Genomic DNA, 21,098 nt, shown 5'->3' with positions numbered 1-21,098 from the left:
ACCCTAATACTGCTAAAAGGGACATTTTCCATTGCCTAGGCTATGAAAACACTGTGTAGTTTCCCCCAAACCCCCCCTCCCCCCCCAAAAAAAAAAAGCCAACTAACTTTTCTTGATCGGACAATCTGACAGCTATATCCTGTGTAACTGCTAGTCTGGCCCTTTTTAAAAATATCCTATTAAGTTAAGTGGAAGCTTTGCCTGAGCAAGGTATGCAGAAATGAGTCACAGGGAGCATATGGAATTTTCTCAGGACTTAGGGCTGTGCCTGTTGTAGCCAAAGGCTAAATCTCCAGTGGAACTCAGTAGTGTTCCTCTGAGTACATTGACTTTCCATACCGATCTCTGTTTTAGTGGGAAACGTAAAACCAACATGAAAGTCATGCTGAAACACACCACAAAGAAAGGTGTGTTCTTAACTTGGGTTACCTAACCCAGGTTAGGTGATTTAAACTGCGGTTGCACAGCAATTTAAACCAATCTAACTACAGACTGCCAGAGAGGGTGGAACCACGTCAGCCATCAGTTAGATGTGCATCAGCCACTGCCGCGCCACAGCCCCAGTTTCGACCAGCAACCAAGATAGATAAGGTAACTGGAGTTAGCTAATATGGAACATGAAATATTAACAGTGCTTAAAGCCCCCACTGATTTAACCTGTCCGTGTAAAGATATTACTGAATTTTCATGAGTTTTTGCAGTGTAGACAGACCTGGAGAACCTTTCCAGAGACACAGAAACTCAGTAGAGCTGACTGCTGTCCATAGTAAAAGGAAAACACAGTTCCTTCCTCATAAGGTTTACAATCCATATGTTATATTTCCACTGTAAAGGCCCTAAGCTCTTAGCCAAAGGAAAAAAAAAGCTCAAAAGTTGGCTTTACTGTTTATGAGAAACTCGCAGTGAAAAAAAAAAAAAAAAGCTGTTTCGTTTTGCAGGTTAAATGCCTAGGGATTTATTTGTTTGTATGTTTGTTTGTTTGTCCCTGCCAAGAGCAGAAACAACCTTCTTGAATTGCTCTGCAGTGAATCGATCTCTTCTCAACAGAAACATTAAAAACCTCTAGGTTTCATTCATTAGCAGAATAATACATATACTTTGTTCAGTAGCGTTTGTTTGAATTACAACTGCACGGAATTCAGAACAAAGCTAGTGTGGCTGCATGGACCTGCTCAAAATTCTCAAAATTCTGTTTTAGATTGTTTCTGCTACAAGACCTGATTAAGCATACCAGTTATCTAAAACATACTAGTTTTTCTGCTGCTCCATTTTTCTTGCCGTCTCCATTCACTGCTTGCCAAAAATAATTTTTAAGTGTGTATTGTTTTGCATTTCTAGCACATCTCAAAAAAGTGAGGAAACAGTTATACTTTTGATCAAAGAACAGAGCATGAGCTTATCATACATATTCTCTCAGTTCTCCTCATGCCTTCATGCTAGTGAAAATGTCTTTCTCAAACTTGTCACTTGCTCAGCACAGACTAACATGCATTTTACACAATACAGCACATCCCCATGCATTTTACACAATACAGAGGAGTTGAGTGTCTTTGGCCCTGTTTCTGTAGCTTTCACTCATAAATAAAGAGGCGTGAAGAAAGAAAGCAGAGAAAAACATGCACAAGTACGTATGAACAGATGTTGGCTTTGATTTTTAAAATAATGTTACATTGTCCAACTTATCTGAAGATTTCTTGGTATTTTGAATGATAAAGGTGGATACAGATTTGCTTCTCTTGCCTTCTCTCATGTTTAAATTTAATTTCTGAATGCTGACTTCAGCACCAAGTTGCTCTGCACACCAGAGGTGTCGTCTCTGGGGACAGAGGGAAGGGGAAAGGGTTAAGATGTGGAACTTGTACATGGTCATATAAAATTGTTGTCCAAGGAGTTTATTCCAATGCAGGATGCTATACAGAAGAAAACAGGCATTATAAGCCCCAAGACACTCATCTGTGCCTCCTTGTGCAGAATGTCTATCCCTGAGGCTTTCAGGAACGCCCAAAACCAGGAGAAAGGATTTAGCCCAGCATTGAAAGACTGTAGTGTTAGGAAATGGAAAACACATTAGAAAGGTGTGTTAACTTGAACTGGAAAACCTAACTCACTCATTTTACTTCCAGCCAACAAAACCTTCAAGAGAACTCGTGCTGATTTAATGTTCAGTTATCTACATTTGGATCTCCATCTTATCCCTCTGGTTAAGCCTTCGGGTTTGATTCAGCATAAGGGTGAAGTGAGGCAATGTTCTAGGTGTTTGTATGTTGGCTTTTGCCTTGTTTATAAGAGCTATAGAATTTCCTGTCTGAAGATTGTCGGTTCACTTTCAACTTCTCATCCCTAATTGCATTTATTATATTCCAGAAGACTAGAAATAAACAAAATTCTATGCTAACCTGAAATTTAAGAGCAAAGGATGAGGATTAGGGCAGAGAATTTGTTTAGTTTTGATCTAAGATAGATCAAAACCAAACAAAATCTTTGGGGCCTGAGAAATGAATCCTACCGACTCTCAAAATTCCCTCATCCACTCCAGATCTTCTCCACCAACCTAGTGCTAAAATATCCTATCACTGAGCTAGAAGAAATTGGCTGTGTTTATATCCTTTTTTTGCTCCTTGCAGTTTCCTGTAGGTCAGTGAGCTGTACACCAGCCCCTCTGGTCTGGCATGGCCCAGGAAATTGCAAATATTTTCAGCTGTGTCAGGTTCTGCATATGCAAGTTAGGAGGTTCAAAGGGAAGCTTAATTGACACTAATCCTCATCTTGACTTTTGCTCACCTCCTCCTCTTTTCCCACTAAGCCTTCCCACCTTCCCACCTCAAAGCCACAGAAGCTTTACAATTTTTCTTATAAAAATATATATATTTAACCCTTTGGCAATCTCTTAATGCCCTTTTATTAAATCCCTTAACTCCTTTTATTAAGTCCAGGGTAATTAAAATGATTATAAACCTCTCTTGAGAGATTATACCCTTTAATCACAGTGCATATTTGCTGAGATGTAGGCGACATTTGTGGTATATCAAATACAAAAATACTTTGGGCAAAGATGTTTAATAACAATTTTTAAAACTAAGATCTTGATTAAGAAGGTTTAGGGCATTAAAAATCGTATCTACGTGTGGTCACAACGAAACATTGAAGGACTTCAAATACTTTTCCACATATACAATGGCACAGTTATAATCAGGTTTCTCAATTCATTTCAACTCCAGCTCCTCAGCTGGCATAATCTGTCCTAATGCCGTTGACTCCCAAGATGCCACACTACGTTATACCAGCTCAGTTTTCTGAGCAACCACAACAAATGCACAAGTAAAATCCCTTCTTGGGTTATTATTCCCCAGCCAATGAAAGAAAAATCAAAGACTTTTCTTCTGGAGTGAGCTTGGATCTCCTGTCTATGGCTCCCAAACTGTGCACTCATCCCATCAGCAGCAACAGTAAGATGAATGCATCCCCTTGAAAATACATATGTTTGGACGTTGTTGCAGTGTGGTGTGGAATAATTACTAAATTGGCCAAGAATACAAAAGTACAGCATGGTTCACACATTAAGGAAAGTCATAAAATCAAGAGGTTTCTGAGGTAGAGAATGCAACATCTGCAATTCCCTGTACAAGGTTGTTTGCAAAACTACACAAGGGATGGAACGGAACGCGATTCTTCCATGGCCTTCTCTTGTGATGAATAGCAGATATGGGAACGAGATGGTACTACGGAACAGATAAGTGAGCCGAGCCAGCATTTCAACAAATTTTGATGAAATGCTGTCCTTTGTGCGAACTTTGCTCATTACAATGTACCAAAACACACCTCCATCCCGGAGGCTACCCGCCCCCAAGGTGCAACCACTCCTCCTTGAGTACACCAATCATAATAAAAGTATTAATGACTAAAATAACCCAAACTCCACTTTGAAGATAAAAAAATAGTATAAAAATAGCCCAAGAGAGGGGGGATATCAGGGAAGGCACCATCGTGAACAAGCCAGAACTCCATCACTGACTTCTGGGACCAGTCGATGGGCTGAGCCTTTCTTCTCCCCCCATAGGGTCACCTTTGGGTAAGACTTAGATTATACCGAGTGTTTCCTTGGGGAACTTAGAAAATTCTCTAGAGAATCTCTATCCTACGTTTATAGTCAGGCTGTATTTATAACTTTGTCACGCTTTTTGTATACTTAACAATGTCTTTATTTGCACGTGCTTTGCAGACAGTGTATTTATCACCAACAATCCTAAAGAACCTGTATATCTCTTGTTTAAATAAACTGCACTGTTTAAGTAGCTGGTCGTTTCGATTTCTCACTGAATGCGACCAAAGACTCAAGAGTGGCCGTGCTAGTTCATGAGCACGACTAGAGTGAAGGTGCAGTCCACTATTAGTGTATCCAAATCGTAATAGTTTAATACATATTAAACACGATTGGACTGATAGTGCTGAATTGGGCATCACTCAGAATTTAAACCTAGCTGCACCTAGCCTCCCACCTCCGTGAGGAGTGTTAGAACGCAAGGGGATTTATCTTCTGCCAAAACCACTTTGCCCCTTTTCACACAACGTATGGTTGTGCACAAAGTAAGTTTAGAAACCCCTGTTCCAGTGTAAAATATGCACTAAACTTTTATCATCAAGGTTTGGGGTTTTATTCGGACATTATTGGTTAGAACTTCTCACTCACAAAAGTATGCTTCATTGTCACATGCATAGGTCATCAAATAGGACCAAGTGATATGAAGTCAGCCCTCAACAGTTATTAATCTTTAACTATTGGTAAATCATTTAATCTCTGTTGTTCCTTCTTTTTCTTTCTCCCCTGTTAATAGACAGCTTGAATTTCAGTTGACACTTCTAAGACCAGGCTCTCAAGTGTTCAAAAGCTGAGTCTTCTTTGAGGGAAACACATAAGTGATAATACACACTGTACAGGCCGAGGGCACTTTTATAAAGCTGTAGAATGACACAGATCAGTACAGAAAGTATTTGTTTACTCTGACACTTACTACTAGATTTATTTTCAAAATTACAGAGTTCTAATAAGAAACAAGCTAGGCATCCAAGATTTGTTTTGGTTTGGTTTGGGTTTTTTTTATTCTTTATTAAGAATAAAATATTCTTTATTTTTATTCTTTATTTTATTCTTTATTAACCGTGAGGAAAAGCATTAATTTGAAAAAAAAAATAAAAATCAATAGGATAGACAGCCAAATGCCTTACTCTTGACCACTTCTAATTGTTATTTATTTTCACTGGTACTTACATAGCTAAAGCATCCAGGCACTACATATTGTCAGCATCACCAACAGAAAAGAAAGGTATAATTTTCTTTACCAAAGGAGTTCATAATAACTTAACTGCCCCTAGGTTAATAGACAATGCATATCCTTAAACTACTCCGGAAAATAACATTCAGTCTTTAAAACATATTACTGACAAAAGTGAAACAATATTAATTAATCTGCACTATTATATCTATTTTATTTTAACTGCTTTCTTGTATTTTCATAAAGTAATCTTTAACAAACAAATGTCAGTAAGAAATTAAGAACTCAAAAAATGGGAAAGAATATAAATGACAGGGCAATTTAACTTGGCATGCCAATAATTTTCATTTAGAAGTCTTGGAAGGTCTTGAGTTCTTACTTTATACACTCCTACTGAAGTCAACAGACCTGTAGCCACTCAGCAAGTGTTCAGCAGCTCACAGAATGGGATGCTGTATTTTAGACTTAAATAAAAAAAAAATACATTGAGAAATAATATAACTAGTAGGAAATGCGAGACTGCAAAGCAAAAAAGAAGGTATGACTCATTTAAGTGTTTCAATGAAAGGAGGAACTGACGTAGGGTGATATGGAACAGTTACTGAAGACCACAGGAGCTGTGAAAAGAAGTAATTTTTTTTTAAAGGAACAGAGAAAGTTATAAGGACTACTGGAGTAAGGTTATAGAAACAAGTGAAGGGAAACACTAAAATAGTTAGAACTATACGAGGTCCAATAATATATCAAGCTGTTAAAGTTTATAGTGATTTTTTTAAATGCTCATCTACTTTCTGTTTTACTTCTGTAGTTTTTTTTACATTGAAAAGAATGTGATGTGTGCTATCATTTAATTTAATTTATAATCTTATCAGTATATCAACATCTGAAGTGTATCAACATGCCCCATAAATGAGCTTTGTGTAGGTGTGAGAAGGAGAAAATAAGGTCCTGCCCACCATGCAACAAGGTAACATGAGAGATGTTTTAGGAAATTTTATCAGTAACGCCAGCAATTTTCCAGCAATGATGAATATTGCTATATATTGATGATAAGTAGGACATGTGAGAGGATAAAAGAAATCCAAAGATGCTAAAGTTATGGAGATGCTATTATAGGTGATAAAAGCAAAAAGGAAGAGTGTTGTGGAAAAGATGAACTAGACGGAACTGGGTTTAAGATTACTTGACTTGTTCAAGAAAAATCTTAAAGATATAAAAAATATATTAAGTGAAATAAAATGAGTAGAAAACAGGAGTAGTAGGACTCAACTTGTAATTTAAAGCACTGAAATTAGGTGTTAATGCATAGGTGTTTACATGTTGGCTATATATCTGGAGTTCCTTGTATAGCCAATGGAGAACTAATCAATACAGTGAACTGAACCTAGAGAACTAATTCAGTTCATCCTAAAATAGACACCTACACTGAATGACTCTCCAGACTCCACTGACTTTAATAGCACCTAGATATCAAGCTTTCAGTTAGGTATCTACAAACAGACATCCAGATTTAGCTCTCTTAAGCTGAACCTCCAACTAGACATCTACAATGTTAGTACATGTATCTGGTCACCCAAGGCTCCTCTATAATCAACACAGAAAAATGACTATTTCTAGGGCAAGATTAATTTGTGTTATTTTAAATATTTATTTAAGGATTAAATTAATTGTGCACTAAAAATACCTGTTTTCTTTATTGACTAAAAATAGTTGGTATCTGGTCAGATGAATCCCTCTAGCCTCCTGCATGGCTACTTAGCTGAGGGAGGCAACAGGAAAGACTGGAAGGCCAGGCTGGATGGGGCTCTGAGCAACCTGGTCTAGTGGGAGTTGTCCCTGCCCATGGCAGGGGGTTGGAATGAGATGATCTTTAAGGTCCCTTCCAACCCAAACCATTCTGTGATTCTATGATTCTAACAAATCAGATCAGCATAAAAATGTTTAAAGGCTGAAGATAATAGAAATTATTGAAGTACATTGCACCATTACATAGCTTAATTAGCAGCATTAATGTATGTTTGAAAGAAGTATTCATAAATTTATAGGTTCCAATGTTATCTTGTACACCTATGTTCCTATTCCACTTATGAAAGAAATAACACATTGGGTTGAAGCACATTGTGGTTTACCCAGGCTTGTTTGGCCTGAAGCAGGGCTTTCAGAGAAATGTTTCTGATCGTAATTATTGAGGATGTGACTCAGGAATGGTGCCTGGGAACCCTGACCAGAACTAATGATTGTACGAAAAAATGAGAAACGAAAAGACCTCAGAAACAGAGTTTACAATACATTGTTGATGGCCATGTTTCTAGGTAAAACTGAATATATTTGCATCCCTATTAGATTTTGGGTTACACTGAGAATTTTCTCTTCCTGAAGAGTATGTGCAATTCTAAAGGGATCAACCAAACATGTTCCCAGCTTCTTAGACCGTAGGGGGGTTGGACTAGATGACCTTTAAAAGTCCCTTCCAACCCAAACTATTCTATGATTCTATGAAACATCCAGTTTTAATTCCTGCTGTGGAACACCTGCAAGAATACAGGGTTTCATCCCCTCATTTGCATGATTAGTTACTTTACATTTGTGGGGAAAATAATGAAGTGTTTTCATTTGCACATGGGGTTTGTTTTTCTTTTTTTTTTTCTTCACGTTCCTCATACCGACTCAACGTTTACCTCACAATCCCACACACAGATGAATTTCTACCTTAAAGACACTGGCACGTAACTCCAAGGATGCGAATAGCAAAGACAGTGCAATTTCCTTTCTTTGACATTGTTCCTTTCTGAACATTTGCTCCAAAGAGAATATTAATGAAGTGCACAATCTAATGACAATTTTAGAAGACAGAGGTAATTGCTAGACTAAAAAGCAAATTCATAACAATATTTAAAGGATACTTTAAGGTTGATCTTAGGAATTTAAAAGAAATAAATTATCTAAGTGGTTTTAAAAATGTTTTATGAGGGTTCCCAGCTACTAGCCACCAGCGTTCTGTATATGATATTAGATAGTTCCCTCATGTCCTACATCATGAATTGCAATATTAATTACATAGTAAAATTAAATTAATTACAACATTAATTACAATGTAGTTATTATTAAGTCTATGTCGTCCTGAAGAAACAAGGTTATGCCTAAATGTAATTGCCATGTATTGCATGAGAAAAAAGCTATTTGTATACAGATAGTAAAAATATCAGTCTAAATAATCTTCTAATTCGTTACACACATACACTGCTTTGTTCTATGAGGAAGTGAAATGTTTGAATGCTAAAACAGTACGTACTCATTTTTGATGGTGTTAGGAAGCAGAATGGAGATAAGTGCCATTGAAATATTTTATTTAATTGCGACTAGAATGACTGTGCCAGTTAAATTACCTATATAGACTATATTCATCCACTGTTTTATTCTAAGAAATAAATCTATTAACCTGCAGTTTTCTCCAAATCATTGCTTTAAATTTCATCTAGTAAGTCAGATCAGCTGTGAATCAAGCAACTTGGTGGTGGTACCCAGCAGCAATACAGGAGCCCTTAACATAGTTCATGTAATCACCCCTTTCATGTTGTAATCACTCTGTCTCCACGGTACACAGCAGTGTTTGGGCCCGGCCCAATGTAGATGCTCTGAACTGTCCCCTGGGAAGAGACGCTGTCTCTCTGGTGACTACATGAGGAGAATTAGGAAGCTGAACAGCTAGGTGTTTCAAACTCTGTAATGCTCATAATGCTTGTAGACTGGAAAGCGTAACTAAACAGATGCAGAAAACATGATTCATCCTGCCTCTGATATAAAACTACAATATATTTAGCTGTTAGACACTGTTCTTTTGGACAAGAGGACTCCTGTCATAACTTTGTAATGATTGATATAGCAACTCACCGGAACACAATCTAAGCTCAGCTTCAGACAGATAACATAGAAGACGGTTCCTCTCCCTAAACTCCTGCAGTATAGAAGATAGAAAGTAGATAGAAAGCAGTAAATAGACAGACAAATGAGGTTGGGAAATAGGGAGCCCAGAATAAGAAAAAAGAAATAATCTTACTGTAAAATGAAAATATCTCCACTTATCTAAACAATGTCAGACGGAAGAACTAGATCCTGGCCAATAATATAGCTCACAAATAGAGCAGCTGTAATAGTATATATGGAGCCTAACAAGGATTACATATGAAATGTAACTCAACAGTTCAGAGATCAGTAAAATAAGTCATAATTCAGTTGTAAGTTTGATAGATTTTAAGTCTGATAAATCTACACACCCCTCCATTTCATCGTGGGAGTTAAAAAATACTTGTCATTAATTGGACTTATTTTGTAGGTACCTTTTTTTTTCTTTTTTTTTCTGCATTATTTAAGGGTGTCATATTGTGATCATAAATACAGGAAACAAAATATCTTTTTTTGGTTTGCTTTTTCTTCAAAGGACCAAGTGGACAATCTTGTTACTTCCTCTGTTAAAATACACACTTGATTTTATTTAGCAGGGTCCAGGAATCAACACATATGGAATCCTTTGTGTGCATGTAGCATGTATGCTAACCTACTAACCTATACACACAGCATACACACGAGGAATCTTCACAGCTCAGAGGTCAAGAATTCATTTTATCTTCTCTGAGTTGACTGTTGCTCAAATATATATCTAACTAATCTCATTGAAAGAAGGATCTGGCTGGTAAGACACAAAGTTGGATGAGAATCACAGATCTGCAGGCAGGGGAAATTATCACCTCATGCAACCCAACAGCAAAAGCCCATTTTACTGTGTCCATGCCTCCTTGCAGGGTCAGCACAAGCAGAGAGGCAGCAAAAACTAGCATATGATGGCAGATTGGAAAAGGTAGCCCAGCAGAAGTGAAAGCTTGCCTGGGCACAGACCAAGGGCTCCGAATTTGGGCAATTGCTGAGGCAAGCTGGTGCTCGGCTTATCAATGCTTTGCTACCAGCCAGAAGTGCAAAAAGCGCCGTGCTGGCCCTACAATCGGCTCCTCTTCCACATTTTGCACCATTACTTTCCTGAGAGATTGCTGGAAGTGCTGTGTATCTCCTTTCTACTGAAATCCCTGCTTAAATGGGCTGTTCACACCTCAAATCCCTTTAAGTTTCATGGTTTTGGACTCCTGAGAGAAGAGACACCACATGTAGTTTAGGTACAAATGGGAAGAAAAAGGGAAAGAGGAAAGAGGAAAGAGGACATGGACACAAGGAAAAGAAAGGAACACAGGCATAAATCACAAAGCATTTGCCGGGAGTGTGATAACATGGTACATTAAAAAGTCATTAAATTCATGATCTCGAACTTAAAACTTTAAATAAAATGAAATCTTCTGATTTAAACCAGCCACAAGACAGGAAATTCAGGTTTAAGAGTGGGATCCTCTTAAAATCATTTTATTCTAGCTTGGTTTATCAGTATACTTACCAGGAGCAAACGTGCCCTCTGCGAATTATACACAACATGAAATCTCAAGCAGCCCTGCCAAGACCTGGTGATAAGTTGCTATAACAGCAGCTTGGGGTTTGAGCAATGCACTTTCCTTCGCACTCATGGCAACAGGTGACCTAGTGGTAATGACATCATTAACACATTTCACCTTTTTAAGCTCTCCCGCTGGTGTTTTACTTACACCAGTTTATGGAGGAATCATTTCATTTTGGTGTTTCAAGTCCCTTGTGTTCTTAGTGGTATTTTTAAGAAAATAAACAGAAAAGTGGAAGTAGACCATCCTCTGGGATATATGATTTGGAAGGAAACCATCTGATTCCACCAACAGATTCTGTCTTGTATGAAAAAGAACTTGGGAATTTTTATGGCAGATAAGATTGCGATCAATCTAATTCAGTTTTCCCTTCAGGAATTAGCTATACCCACTTTTTAATAAGCGGTTATTAGGTACTTGCTGCATTTTTCTAACAGATTCTCCAGACAGATACGTTTGCATTTGCTATGCAAATGTGTGTATATTTAAAAAAAAAAAGGAATAATATCTCAATTCCTTCTTTGGCTGAGTCCTTATGGACTCTTCACTCCAGATACGCAAGCAGAAGGATCTTTTGTTCCTGTTCTTGCCATGTCTTTATGTCCTTCTCTGTGCACCCTTCTGGGTACTGATTCTTCAGAAAAATATTACTAAATGAATTGTTTACCTCTTCTTTTCAAAAGCTATCTTTCCAACACGTCTCGATTCTTTTTTATCATGTAAATACAAAAGAATCAAACCCCACTAGCTTCTATTTAACAATTGCAACTTAATAACATCCTACAACTGAGATTTTTGTTTACAAAAACATTTGTCCTTGACAACTTGCTCCGTACAGCAACAATATGAAAACAAACTTATTAACTCCTGAAAGTTATTTAAAAGAAAAAGAAAAAAAAAAAAGAAAACAAAAGCTAACCCCAAAGTTCTAGTAGCACAGCATATAGCAGCAAGCAGTACAGTATATGGTAGCATTTCTGAACTATATAAGGCCAGGATCTGTCTCCATCGATATCAGTTGGGCCTTTATCGCTGAATTCAAAAGGATCAGGCCAAGACTTCCACAGTGAAAAAGAGCCTTTCAAATGGGATTTGTGTTGAATATCCAAACAAATCAGAGTATTTGACACCTTCATTATACTCTAAATGCTCGGATACCACAACAATACAAGACAGAACTGGGTTGTCTCAAGAAGAAATAGAAGTAATTGCTGTCTTCAACTACCTAACCGGAGGTTACAGAGAAGGTGGAGCCAAACTCTTCTGGGAGGTTAAACACAAAAGGACAGGAGGCAATGGACAGGGGTTGCAACAAGGAAAATTACAAACAGATAGTGGGAAAATTTCTGTCAGTCATCGTAGTCAAAAAATGAAATGCGTTGTCCACAAAGGCTGTGGAATCTCCATCCTTGAAGACATTCAAACCTTGGCTTCGTATGACCCTGAGCAACCTGATCTGACCTAGGATTTGGCCCTGCTCTGAGTGGAGGATTTGGACCAGATGTTCTTCAGGAGTGGGAAGGGAAGGGAAGGGAAGGGAAGGGAAGGGAAGGGAAGGGAAGGGAAGGGAAGGGAAGGGAAGGGAAGGAAAAGGGAAATCTCTGTTCAGTTTTGCATGTTCAATCCTTAGACAATACATTCCTAGACTGTAAAGACGCAGTGACAGATCATTCTGTGATTTATTTTTGCTCAGAATATGATTTGCATCTGCTAGGAAAGTATTTGGCCAGTATACAGTTGTAACTATTTTTTTTTAAAGATATACTAAGCCTAACTGTAAACTCAAGCAGTCCTTGTTGGAAGTCAAGCAGGCAGAGGTTAGAAAGACAATACAATGAATGTTTGAGAAGCTTTCCTTCTCCCTCAAGAAAACTCACGTGACTTGTACCTTGTTTGAAAATAGTACAACAGCAGTTCAACAAAAATTGCTAATAAAATTGGAGTTTGAAAACAGTTTGTTTGTTGTAGCTAGTAATATTAAATGTACCCTGTAATTGTGCACACCAATTGTCTCTGCTTAGGCTTAGTCTTTTACTGTTTTTCCACTGTACTGGGAAAGTGGAAGCATGATCAAGTCCACGTCAAGGGAATGAAAACAAGGATTCTATTTATGGAATGACTGTGGTCCTCAAGTCTGAATTTAAAAGATATTCAGTCCATTCAGGCCAATTCTTCAAGTGGCATAAACTTGTGTAGGCCTGGCTGCATCTAAACGGTGTTACACCAAATTTACGCCTGTTGAGGATCTGGATTTGCTGCGCTGAAAGATGAGCAAATACAATTCCCAGTGTTCCTGGTACAGAAGCTGGCCAGAGCCCAAGATACACACAGGTTATGGGTACACCAAAAAGCCATGGACGCACGGCACACCTATTACCATGGAGACTTTATCCCCATACTGCTTTTACTCTGTTACTTCATGGCTAATACGAGATATTCCATACCTCTGTCACCAAGCAAGTTACTTCCTTCGTGGCTGAAGTATGGGCAGATGTCCTAGACAGGCTCCTTGCGAGGTCATCCTTTAACTCCTTACTGGCCACTTGATCATTAATCCATACCTTATTTTTCAGGTTCAGTGTGGGGAAACACAATGTCAGAAACACCTGCACAGACATGCCATTTGACACACGCTTCATTGCTTTCCATACCTCAGAACTGTATCTTCCCTGGGATTTTTAATTTTACTAACTTAGCACAAGTAGTAACAAACAGGATCTTCAGCTGCAAACAAGAACATGAATTCTCCTACGCAATGATGGACCACTTCAAGGACAAGCCTTTTGTAATGCAGTTAAGAACAGCAGTCAAATAAGATCTTTGTTTACCACAAATACCTGCTACCTCCATCATGTACTTCTCTACCTGTCAACCACTGATGTCAGTCCCTTAGCAGAAGGATGCTAGCTGTGCTTCTGATCTTTCACAATTCTCTGCGTACAGTGGATATTCCACCAGAAGTCTTCACAAGACACAGGAGCCTTTCCATATATATGGAATGTTCCATATATGTGGTCTGTTCAGTCCCCTGGGATGACCAGACATCACAAAAGACATCTGAAGTACAAACAAATAGCAAAATTGTTCTTACTACAATTACTTTTTAACCAGAAATGAAAATTTCCTGCCTAGCTGACTTTTCATAGAGCGTCACCTATAGTTTGAGAGCTGAAGTGCCCAGGATATGGGACCATGTTTTTGTATTTCATGAACATTGTAAAGTTAAAGATTTTATTTAAAAGAATTTCATTTAAAAGAAAAATAGTAAATGGCACATCATGTAATTGCTATTTATTTTCATAAACATGAGGTATTTCAAAGTGCTATAAGACGCAGCACTAAATGTACATCGTTGGAAGAAATTAAACACAGAACTTTGCAGTTACCCAGTTCTATGCACCAAACATTAACAAATACATTAACTGGAAGAAACAGGCTAGGAAAAGGCTTATATAGTAAATTTCTTTACAAAAGTTTCTTAGTTCAAAAAAGTGATAAAGTAATATCTACTCAAAACTTTCACAACTCATTTTCATACGAAAATATAAGTATCAAATTTAGTTATGTATCAGCATCATACTAAAGTATACAGGCAATGTAAGAATTAGTACAGTACATAACAGAGATTAACAATATATTTGTATACAAAAACATGCTCCTCAAACATTGAGGTATTACAGTACTTAGGTATGAACTTCCAGTCTAATACTGGTAGCAAAAGCCACCTCTCATAACCCAAGACATGTACAAAAGGCAAGTGTGTAGATGGTATTTACAGAAAATTCCCACAGAGGTACAAATGCCAACCCCTAAAGTAACATCTGTTAGAACATAAGCACCATAAAACTTAGGAATGAACATTTCAAAACGCAACTAGATGTCATCAGCAGCTCCAAATGCTCACAATTTAAAAAAAAAAAAAAATCCCCACCATCTACAGTTCTTAAGAAGAAAAACAAAGGCAGTCCATTGTTGTTTGGTAGTCTTGCAATAAACTCCTTGCAAGAACATCCATTTGCTCCGTACCCGGATAATATAGTTTGTCGATTACTTCAGGGACTGGATTGAAAGTAAAACCAACATTCTTAACGTCAAAAAACACAATTTTTTTTTAAAGAATCAAAAATGTGCAAAGTGGCAATGACTGTCCTGGTCAGCCAAAAAAAAAACAAAACAAAAAAATGTTTAGCAAGTCCGCTTGTATTCTATTTTCTTTAGCAATTGTTGTTGCCTGGCTTGCAATTTTTCCTTTTCTAGCAATAACTTCTGCTCCTCTGCCTGAAGGGAATGAACATATTCAGTGGCTTTTTTCAAGATCACAACTTTTGCAGCTTTCTCATTTTTAACCAGTTCTGGAACATGGTCCCTTAATGTGAGGAAACTTGACCGTAGATCATTACGCCGTTGACGCTCCAGGATATTATGGTTACGTCGACGTTCGCTATCCTCTGAATCAGAGTTTCGAGGACTTGAACTCTTAGACTTTGGTTGGATCGTGGGTTTTACTGGACGGGGCACCTCGGTTTTTAACTTTTTCTGCGGTGGAGCATCTTCACTCTCCATGTACGGAGAAGGAGCGGCATAATTATGCTGCTGGTGAATTGGTGCGCAACGCTTTAAAATCAGTTCATTCTGCTGTGTCCTGACTGATGGAAAAGTGGTATTTTTAGGACGCACTGTAATAGTAAGGGTGGTAACAGCCTTGTTGGAGGAGGAGCGTCTTTTCTCCACTGTCACAACATCTATTTCTTCTTCTTCTTCATCTTCTTCCTCCTCATCTTCATCATCTTTTGGGAATAGAAAATGGAAAATAAAGTAGACGTTATTCTCACAGAAAATACTCTGAACAAGTATCAACCCAGATGTATTTATTGGCAAAATATGTACAGTAAAAGCAGCAATGAAATAACTGATGGCAAAACCAGGGTGTGCCCACCATCTGCTGTCAGATATAGATCTCAAAAAGTATGCAATATACATGAAATGACTGAAGAACAGTGATTTCTGAAAGTTTAATGAGGGTTTTTTTTTAAAAACACTCCCAATTTTCAATCAAAGCAAGGCTACCACCCACATAATCGCGGTGGCACAAAAGAGTTTTTATACAGAATGTACGTATTCTGAATGGAATCGTGGAGCTGCGATACAAAAGGCATGCACAGTGCCACAACACAGCCCTTGCTTGGTAGAAAAGCAGCCGGAAAACGAAACAATCGCTGGGTTTGTTCTGAGGCAGAAGGTGAAGCTGCTCCAGCCGGGGACCCTTTAAGCCGGCGCTTGGTGCACTGCCAAGAAGACAGCTGTTGGAAGTGCTTCCTCACCCAAAGCTGTCAAACCAGACATTAAAGGGACAGCAGGCTTTGGAACCCGGGGCGGATCACCAACTTCATGGCGATGGTCATAGGGACCAGCACATCTGCACAGACGAGACCACGTTTCAGACCAAGTGGACTTCTCTGCGGGCACGGAGAGATGTTTTGGGGCATTTTAGGTTCTGTCAGTGCAAAGCGCTCTCTGAGGGGCTTTCCAAATCACGCCTAAGGGCACACACGATCATCCCCCCCCAAACCCCTCCCCAGGGTGACAGTGGCAGCCCGCTCTTCCCCACGCCCTCCCCCCCCGGCTGCTGGGATGGGGCAGAGGCTAAAGAAGCCCCGGGGGGGTCCCCAGCCCCACGCAGCCCCACGCGGCCGCGCTGTCCGGTGGGGCTCCTGCCCCTCCGCTCCCCCGGGGGCCAGGACAGGAGGCGGGGAGCCGGCTGCCCCCAGCTCCACTGTCCCCCGTGGGGCCGGGGCCGCGGGGTCCCCGCCGCGCCTGCTGCCGCCTGCCGGCCGCCCCGCGCCCCGCACCGCCCGTCGGCGTGGACCCAACCGGGGCGCCCGGGCAGCCCGCGGAGCCGCCACCCCCCCACCCCACGCAACCGCGGAGACTGGGCGAGCGCCTACCCGAGTCGCTGAGGGTGTCGTCCCCGGAGCTGCTGCTGGCCCGGCTGTCCCCGGCGGGGCGCGGCGGACGGCCGCCCCGCGGAGCCCCGCCGCCCGCCGCCGCCGCCGCCACCGCCCCGGCGCGGCCCGCCGCCGCCTCCCGCTTGTTGACGGGGAAGGGGAAGACCACGGCCGGGTCCACGCACTCGGGCACGGCGCCGCCCAGCTCCGCTCGGCCGCTGGCGGCGGCGGGGCTGCCCGCGGCGGCGGCCCCCGGGGGCGGCGGCGGGGCGGCGGCGGCGGGCGCCTTGCCCTGCAGCTTCTCGCTGACCGCCCGCTCCAGCTTCTCGCGGGCGGAGAAGCCGCTCCACATGCAGTCCTGAATGATGATGGAGTTGAGGTTGTTGGTCACGCCGAGGCCCGTCTCGAAGAAGTCCCCTCCGTCCGAGCCCCCCCACAGGTCGGCTTCGGGGGGCAGCAGGAGCAGCTCGGACGCCCAGTCCAGGGGGTCGGCGGGGCGGCAGCCCCCCAGGGCCGCCCCTCCCCACGGCACCGGGGCTCCCCCCGGGGGGTGCTCCTGCAGCCCGGCCCGGCTGGGAGACAGGGGAGGGGTGGGCAGCAGCTCAAACTTTTTCCAGATGTCCTCCCCGGGGGGAGCGGAGTCCGGCCCGCACAAATAAAAATCATCTTCGTCCGGGTAGAAACAGGGCTGCAAAGAGTCGAACTCGAGGTCTGGGTTTTTACTGACCATTCCTGGCATTACGGGTCTCTTCTCGCTGATCCCTGGGTCGGGCAATGGTTTTAGAGACAGGTTTTATGGGTATTTCCACCAAGGGGAAGAAGAGAGGTTCTCCCAAGACCTGAAACTAAACCAAAAATAAAATAAAATCAAAAAACACAATTAAAACACGAAGAAACAAACAAACACCGAAGGAAAAAAAAAAAACAACCCCATCATCAACAGCAAGAAAGAGGGAACCTTTTGCAAGTTGAGAAAAAAAAATGCTTCTCACACACCTTTCCTCCCGACTCAAGATATTCAAAGAAAAGCGATCAGGTAGCGCTCCCACATGCACAGCTTTCCGCCTCCCCCGGCGCTCCGTGAGGACACAAAACCAGCCGGCAAGGTACGGCGAGGATGCAAAGCACCCCTGTGCTCTTGCACATAGCACTCGCCTGCTCTCCCCAAACCGCTTCAAAACGCTCAGAACAGCAGAGTAACTGTCGACAGATGCAAGGCTTTGATACCGTAATCTCTCCAGAAAGCCCTCTTAATATGCCAGCAAAAGTAGAGGAAGTTTACTCCTTTTGTCATCTGCGGAGCAGCGCAAAGTGTTGGAGAGCGAAGGATGCAAAAAAGGGGGCGGAGGGGCTCTTTGCAACTTCGCAAATCGCCAGTTCATTCACTCAAACCGAGCCAGCGAAATCCGCACAAAACATAAGGGGGGGGGGGAAGAGGAGGAGGGAAAATCCAGCAGCAACAGAAATTATCAACCTTATGCAATAATCTCACGCACAAAAATGCATTAAAACCACCCCGGCGCCACCAACAAAGCCTCCTGATTTGCCAAGAAGGTACGGGAAGTTTTTCTCCCCCCTTTTTCCAGTTTAAGACGAGAGCAACGGAGAGCTTGCAAAGACAACAACTTTGTGCATTTTGCCACTTCATGCAATCAAACCTCCTGCAAACACAGCAGCTTTCCAGCCCTCTCACCTCCGGAAAATGCACGCTGCTGCTGCCCTTACCTCGGCCGGACCCCCCACTCACTAGCCACGACCAGTCAACCACAGCCCCATTCCTCTTCCGACACCTCAGTTGCATCAGACATTAAAAAAAAAAAAAAAAAAAAAAAAAAGACTTTAAGTCCAAAAGAGACATTCAGCGTCTCCCTTCAGCTCTGTTAAGGTAACGCGAAGGGAAATCGTTCTGCTGGGTTCAGAACAGCTGACGCTGAAACGGAGACCAAAAAGGGTAAAAAAAAAAATAATCCATTAAAAGCCTTATGATGAAATGCAAAGAAACGAGCCCGGCTCAGCTGCTCTCCCCCTGCCCCGCCCCCGATCACTTCCAGTATTGAACATTTTTCTACTCGTGAAATAACATTAAACCGTTAAAAATGCAAAGCAGCGGAGAGGCACCTACAAAACACAGGCGATCCCAATGCGACAGCTCCAAAACAAAAACAAAAATACCCTCCAGGATTTTCTTCTGCTCAATGAAAAACCCATTCACGCACTGCAATGCCCCTGCGCTTCCTTCCCCTTCCCATCCTCCCTTAGTTTAGCAACTCAAACGCGATGTGGAATTGTATTTATTTGATTGGGTTTTTGTCCTCCTGCTTATTACAGCCCGGACCCTGCAGCTTCCTCTTCTTACCTCCTTGGTGATGGTGGTGGGTGTTGCAAGGGGGAGGAGTGGCGGGGGGGGGGAAGGGGGAAAAGAAAAAAAAAGAAAAAAAGCAGATGATCTTGTATGTTGCACTTTACTGAGCGCCAGCCCGCCCGGCCCCCGCGGCTGGCCCGAGCCTCCGCATTCACCCTTTGCTTGCGGACAGATGACTGTCACTGGCTGCCTTTGAAGCTGCTGGATATTATTAACCCCCCAAAAAGGCATTAAAAAAAAAAAAAAAGAAGAAAAAAAAATAGCTGACACACCCGGGGAGGGGAGCATTAAAAAAAAAAGGAGAGGAAAGCGAGAGCAGCCTAACCCCTCCTCCCTTATTTCCATACAAGCAGGGAGGTGCCTGGCGTTTGGCGCCAAAAGCCCCATTCGCTCTTTATTCTCCGCGAGCAGAACGCGGTCCCGCCGCCGCCTCAGCGCCGGGCCCAGCCCGCGGAGCGGAGGGGCGGGCGGGCGGCCGCCGCGGGGGGCCGGGGCCGGGCGGGCCCGGAGCTGCCCCGCTCCGCTCCGCCCGCCGCCGCTGTCCCTTTGTGTCGCCCCCTCCCCGCGCCACCCCGAGCCTGGGGGAAACGTCGCCTCCGGGCCGCCGCTCTCCCTGCCCGCCGAAACACCCGGGGCGATTAAATAGTAATAAAAAAAATAAATACAAGAAGCATAAAGGATGTGGCTGGGCGAGGGAGTCGCGTCGACTCTGGGCTTTGTAAATAATTAGTAATAATCATCCTGCAGTGATCGCCTCCCCACGGGCCAGCGGGGCTTGCACGCCACCGCCGCTCGCCGGGCTGCCCCGGGTGGGGCGGGCCGCCGGCCAGGCCCGCGTTCCCCCGCGCACACCTCTCCGCCCCGGCCCGGCCCGGCCCGGCGGAACCGGCCGTCGCCGCTCGGCGGGAGCCGCCGCGGCCCCGCCGTTCCGCTGCCGACGGCGACACCTTGCGGAGGGCCGGCGGGAGCGGCGGCGAGGCGCGGCGCTCGCCCGGCCGCCTCCACGCATATCCCCCGGCGGCGCGGCACCCACCGCTCTCTCGCCTCCTTTCCCCGCGGGCGCGGCGGCGGGCGGCGGGGCCGGCCGCGGGACGGGACGCGGCAGGACGGGAGCGCGGCACTCTCCTCGGCGGGGCGGCGGGCGGTGGGTGCGATCCCGATCGCGATCCGGCCGCCGCTCGGGGCGGCGCCTACTCGCTCATAGGCTGCAGGTTGAGGCGGGGACTCGGGCGTCGCTCGCAGGAAGGGCCGGTGGCGGCGGGCGGCGGCTTTGTGTGCGGCGGCGGCGGGGACGTTGGGGCGCCGCCTCCCCAGCCCGCCTCGGCTGGCGGTGGGGGCGAGCCCAGGGGGTCTTCCACACCGGCGGCACCGGGAGAAGGCGAGCTCGACGTCGATGGGGGCGACGGAGGAGCGGGAGGCTCCTGAGGGAGGGGAGAGTCCGCCCCGAGAGAGGCAGGGTTGGCCCGTCCGCCCCTTCACAGCGACCCCAACAGGGGATTCTGGGCCAGTGGGGAGGTCCTGCCTCTCCTGTGTGGTGATCCCCCATGTCGCACTTCGGTGGCTGAGGCTGAGAGGCTCCATCGCCCTTTCAGTGTCCTGAGGCAGCCTTGAAAATTGTCTGGCCCTGAAGCCGGCCGGCGTCCAGGGCAGCAGCCGGGCCGGCCCCGTGCCCCTTGGCAGGCCTGTCTGCAGCGCAGGGCTGCTGGAGGTGGCAAGATGGCGGTGCGGCCAGCCTGTGCTGCCCGTGGAGGCCAGGCTGGTTGGGTTGGCTGACCAAAGGTGACAACTGCCTTGAAATGGCACCAGCCAGGGCAGTAAGCTTGTGCTGGACTCTTTGCCCTGCTAGCTGGCTCCCACCCACCTTTTCCCCTCAGCATGGAGGTGTCTGGCTGCCATTTTTCTGAGGAGCCTTTGGTTGTCTCTGACTGGGAGCAGAAAGGGCACCTGGGAGGCGAATCCTCTGTGCCAGAGCGTCCGAGCGAGCGTGGTTCAAGCAGGGGATGCTGCTCAGGTTTCCCACTCTGAG

The 21,098-nt window shown here is 43.9% G+C and overlaps 1 protein-coding gene across 6 annotated transcripts; it reads right to left on the bottom strand.

Moving 5' to 3' along the window:
* Positions 1 to 13,282: 13,282 nt before the first annotated feature.
* On the bottom strand, positions 13,283 to 20,235 carry MYCN (MYCN proto-oncogene, bHLH transcription factor). Of its 6 annotated transcripts, none has more exons than XM_054197235.1 (3): positions 20,106 to 20,235; positions 16,711 to 17,555; positions 13,283 to 15,552 (listed from the first exon to the last, which is right to left on the bottom strand). In XM_054197235.1, exons 2-3 carry the CDS (start codon positions 17,447 to 17,449, stop codon positions 14,951 to 14,953), a joined length of 1,341 nt encoding a protein of 446 aa, XP_054053210.1. In that variant the 5' UTR covers positions 17,450 to 17,555; positions 20,106 to 20,235; the 3' UTR covers positions 13,283 to 14,950. The 6 variants fall into 6 exon arrangements, with proteins under 6 accessions (XP_054053210.1, XP_054053212.1, XP_054053207.1 ...); XM_054197237.1 differs by lacking the exon at positions 20,106 to 20,235 and adding an exon at positions 19,067 to 19,271; XM_054197232.1 differs by lacking the exon at positions 20,106 to 20,235 and adding an exon at positions 18,833 to 19,014.
* Positions 20,236 to 21,098: the final 863 nt, after the last annotated feature.

This window comes from Rissa tridactyla, chromosome 3, assembly GCF_028500815.1.
Source record: "Rissa tridactyla isolate bRisTri1 chromosome 3, bRisTri1.patW.cur.20221130, whole genome shotgun sequence".
Classification (NCBI taxonomy): Eukaryota; Metazoa; Chordata; class Aves; order Charadriiformes; family Laridae; genus Rissa; species Rissa tridactyla.
The sequence above is the reverse complement of the archived record's forward strand: the minus strand, read 5'-3'. Positions and strand labels throughout refer to the sequence as shown.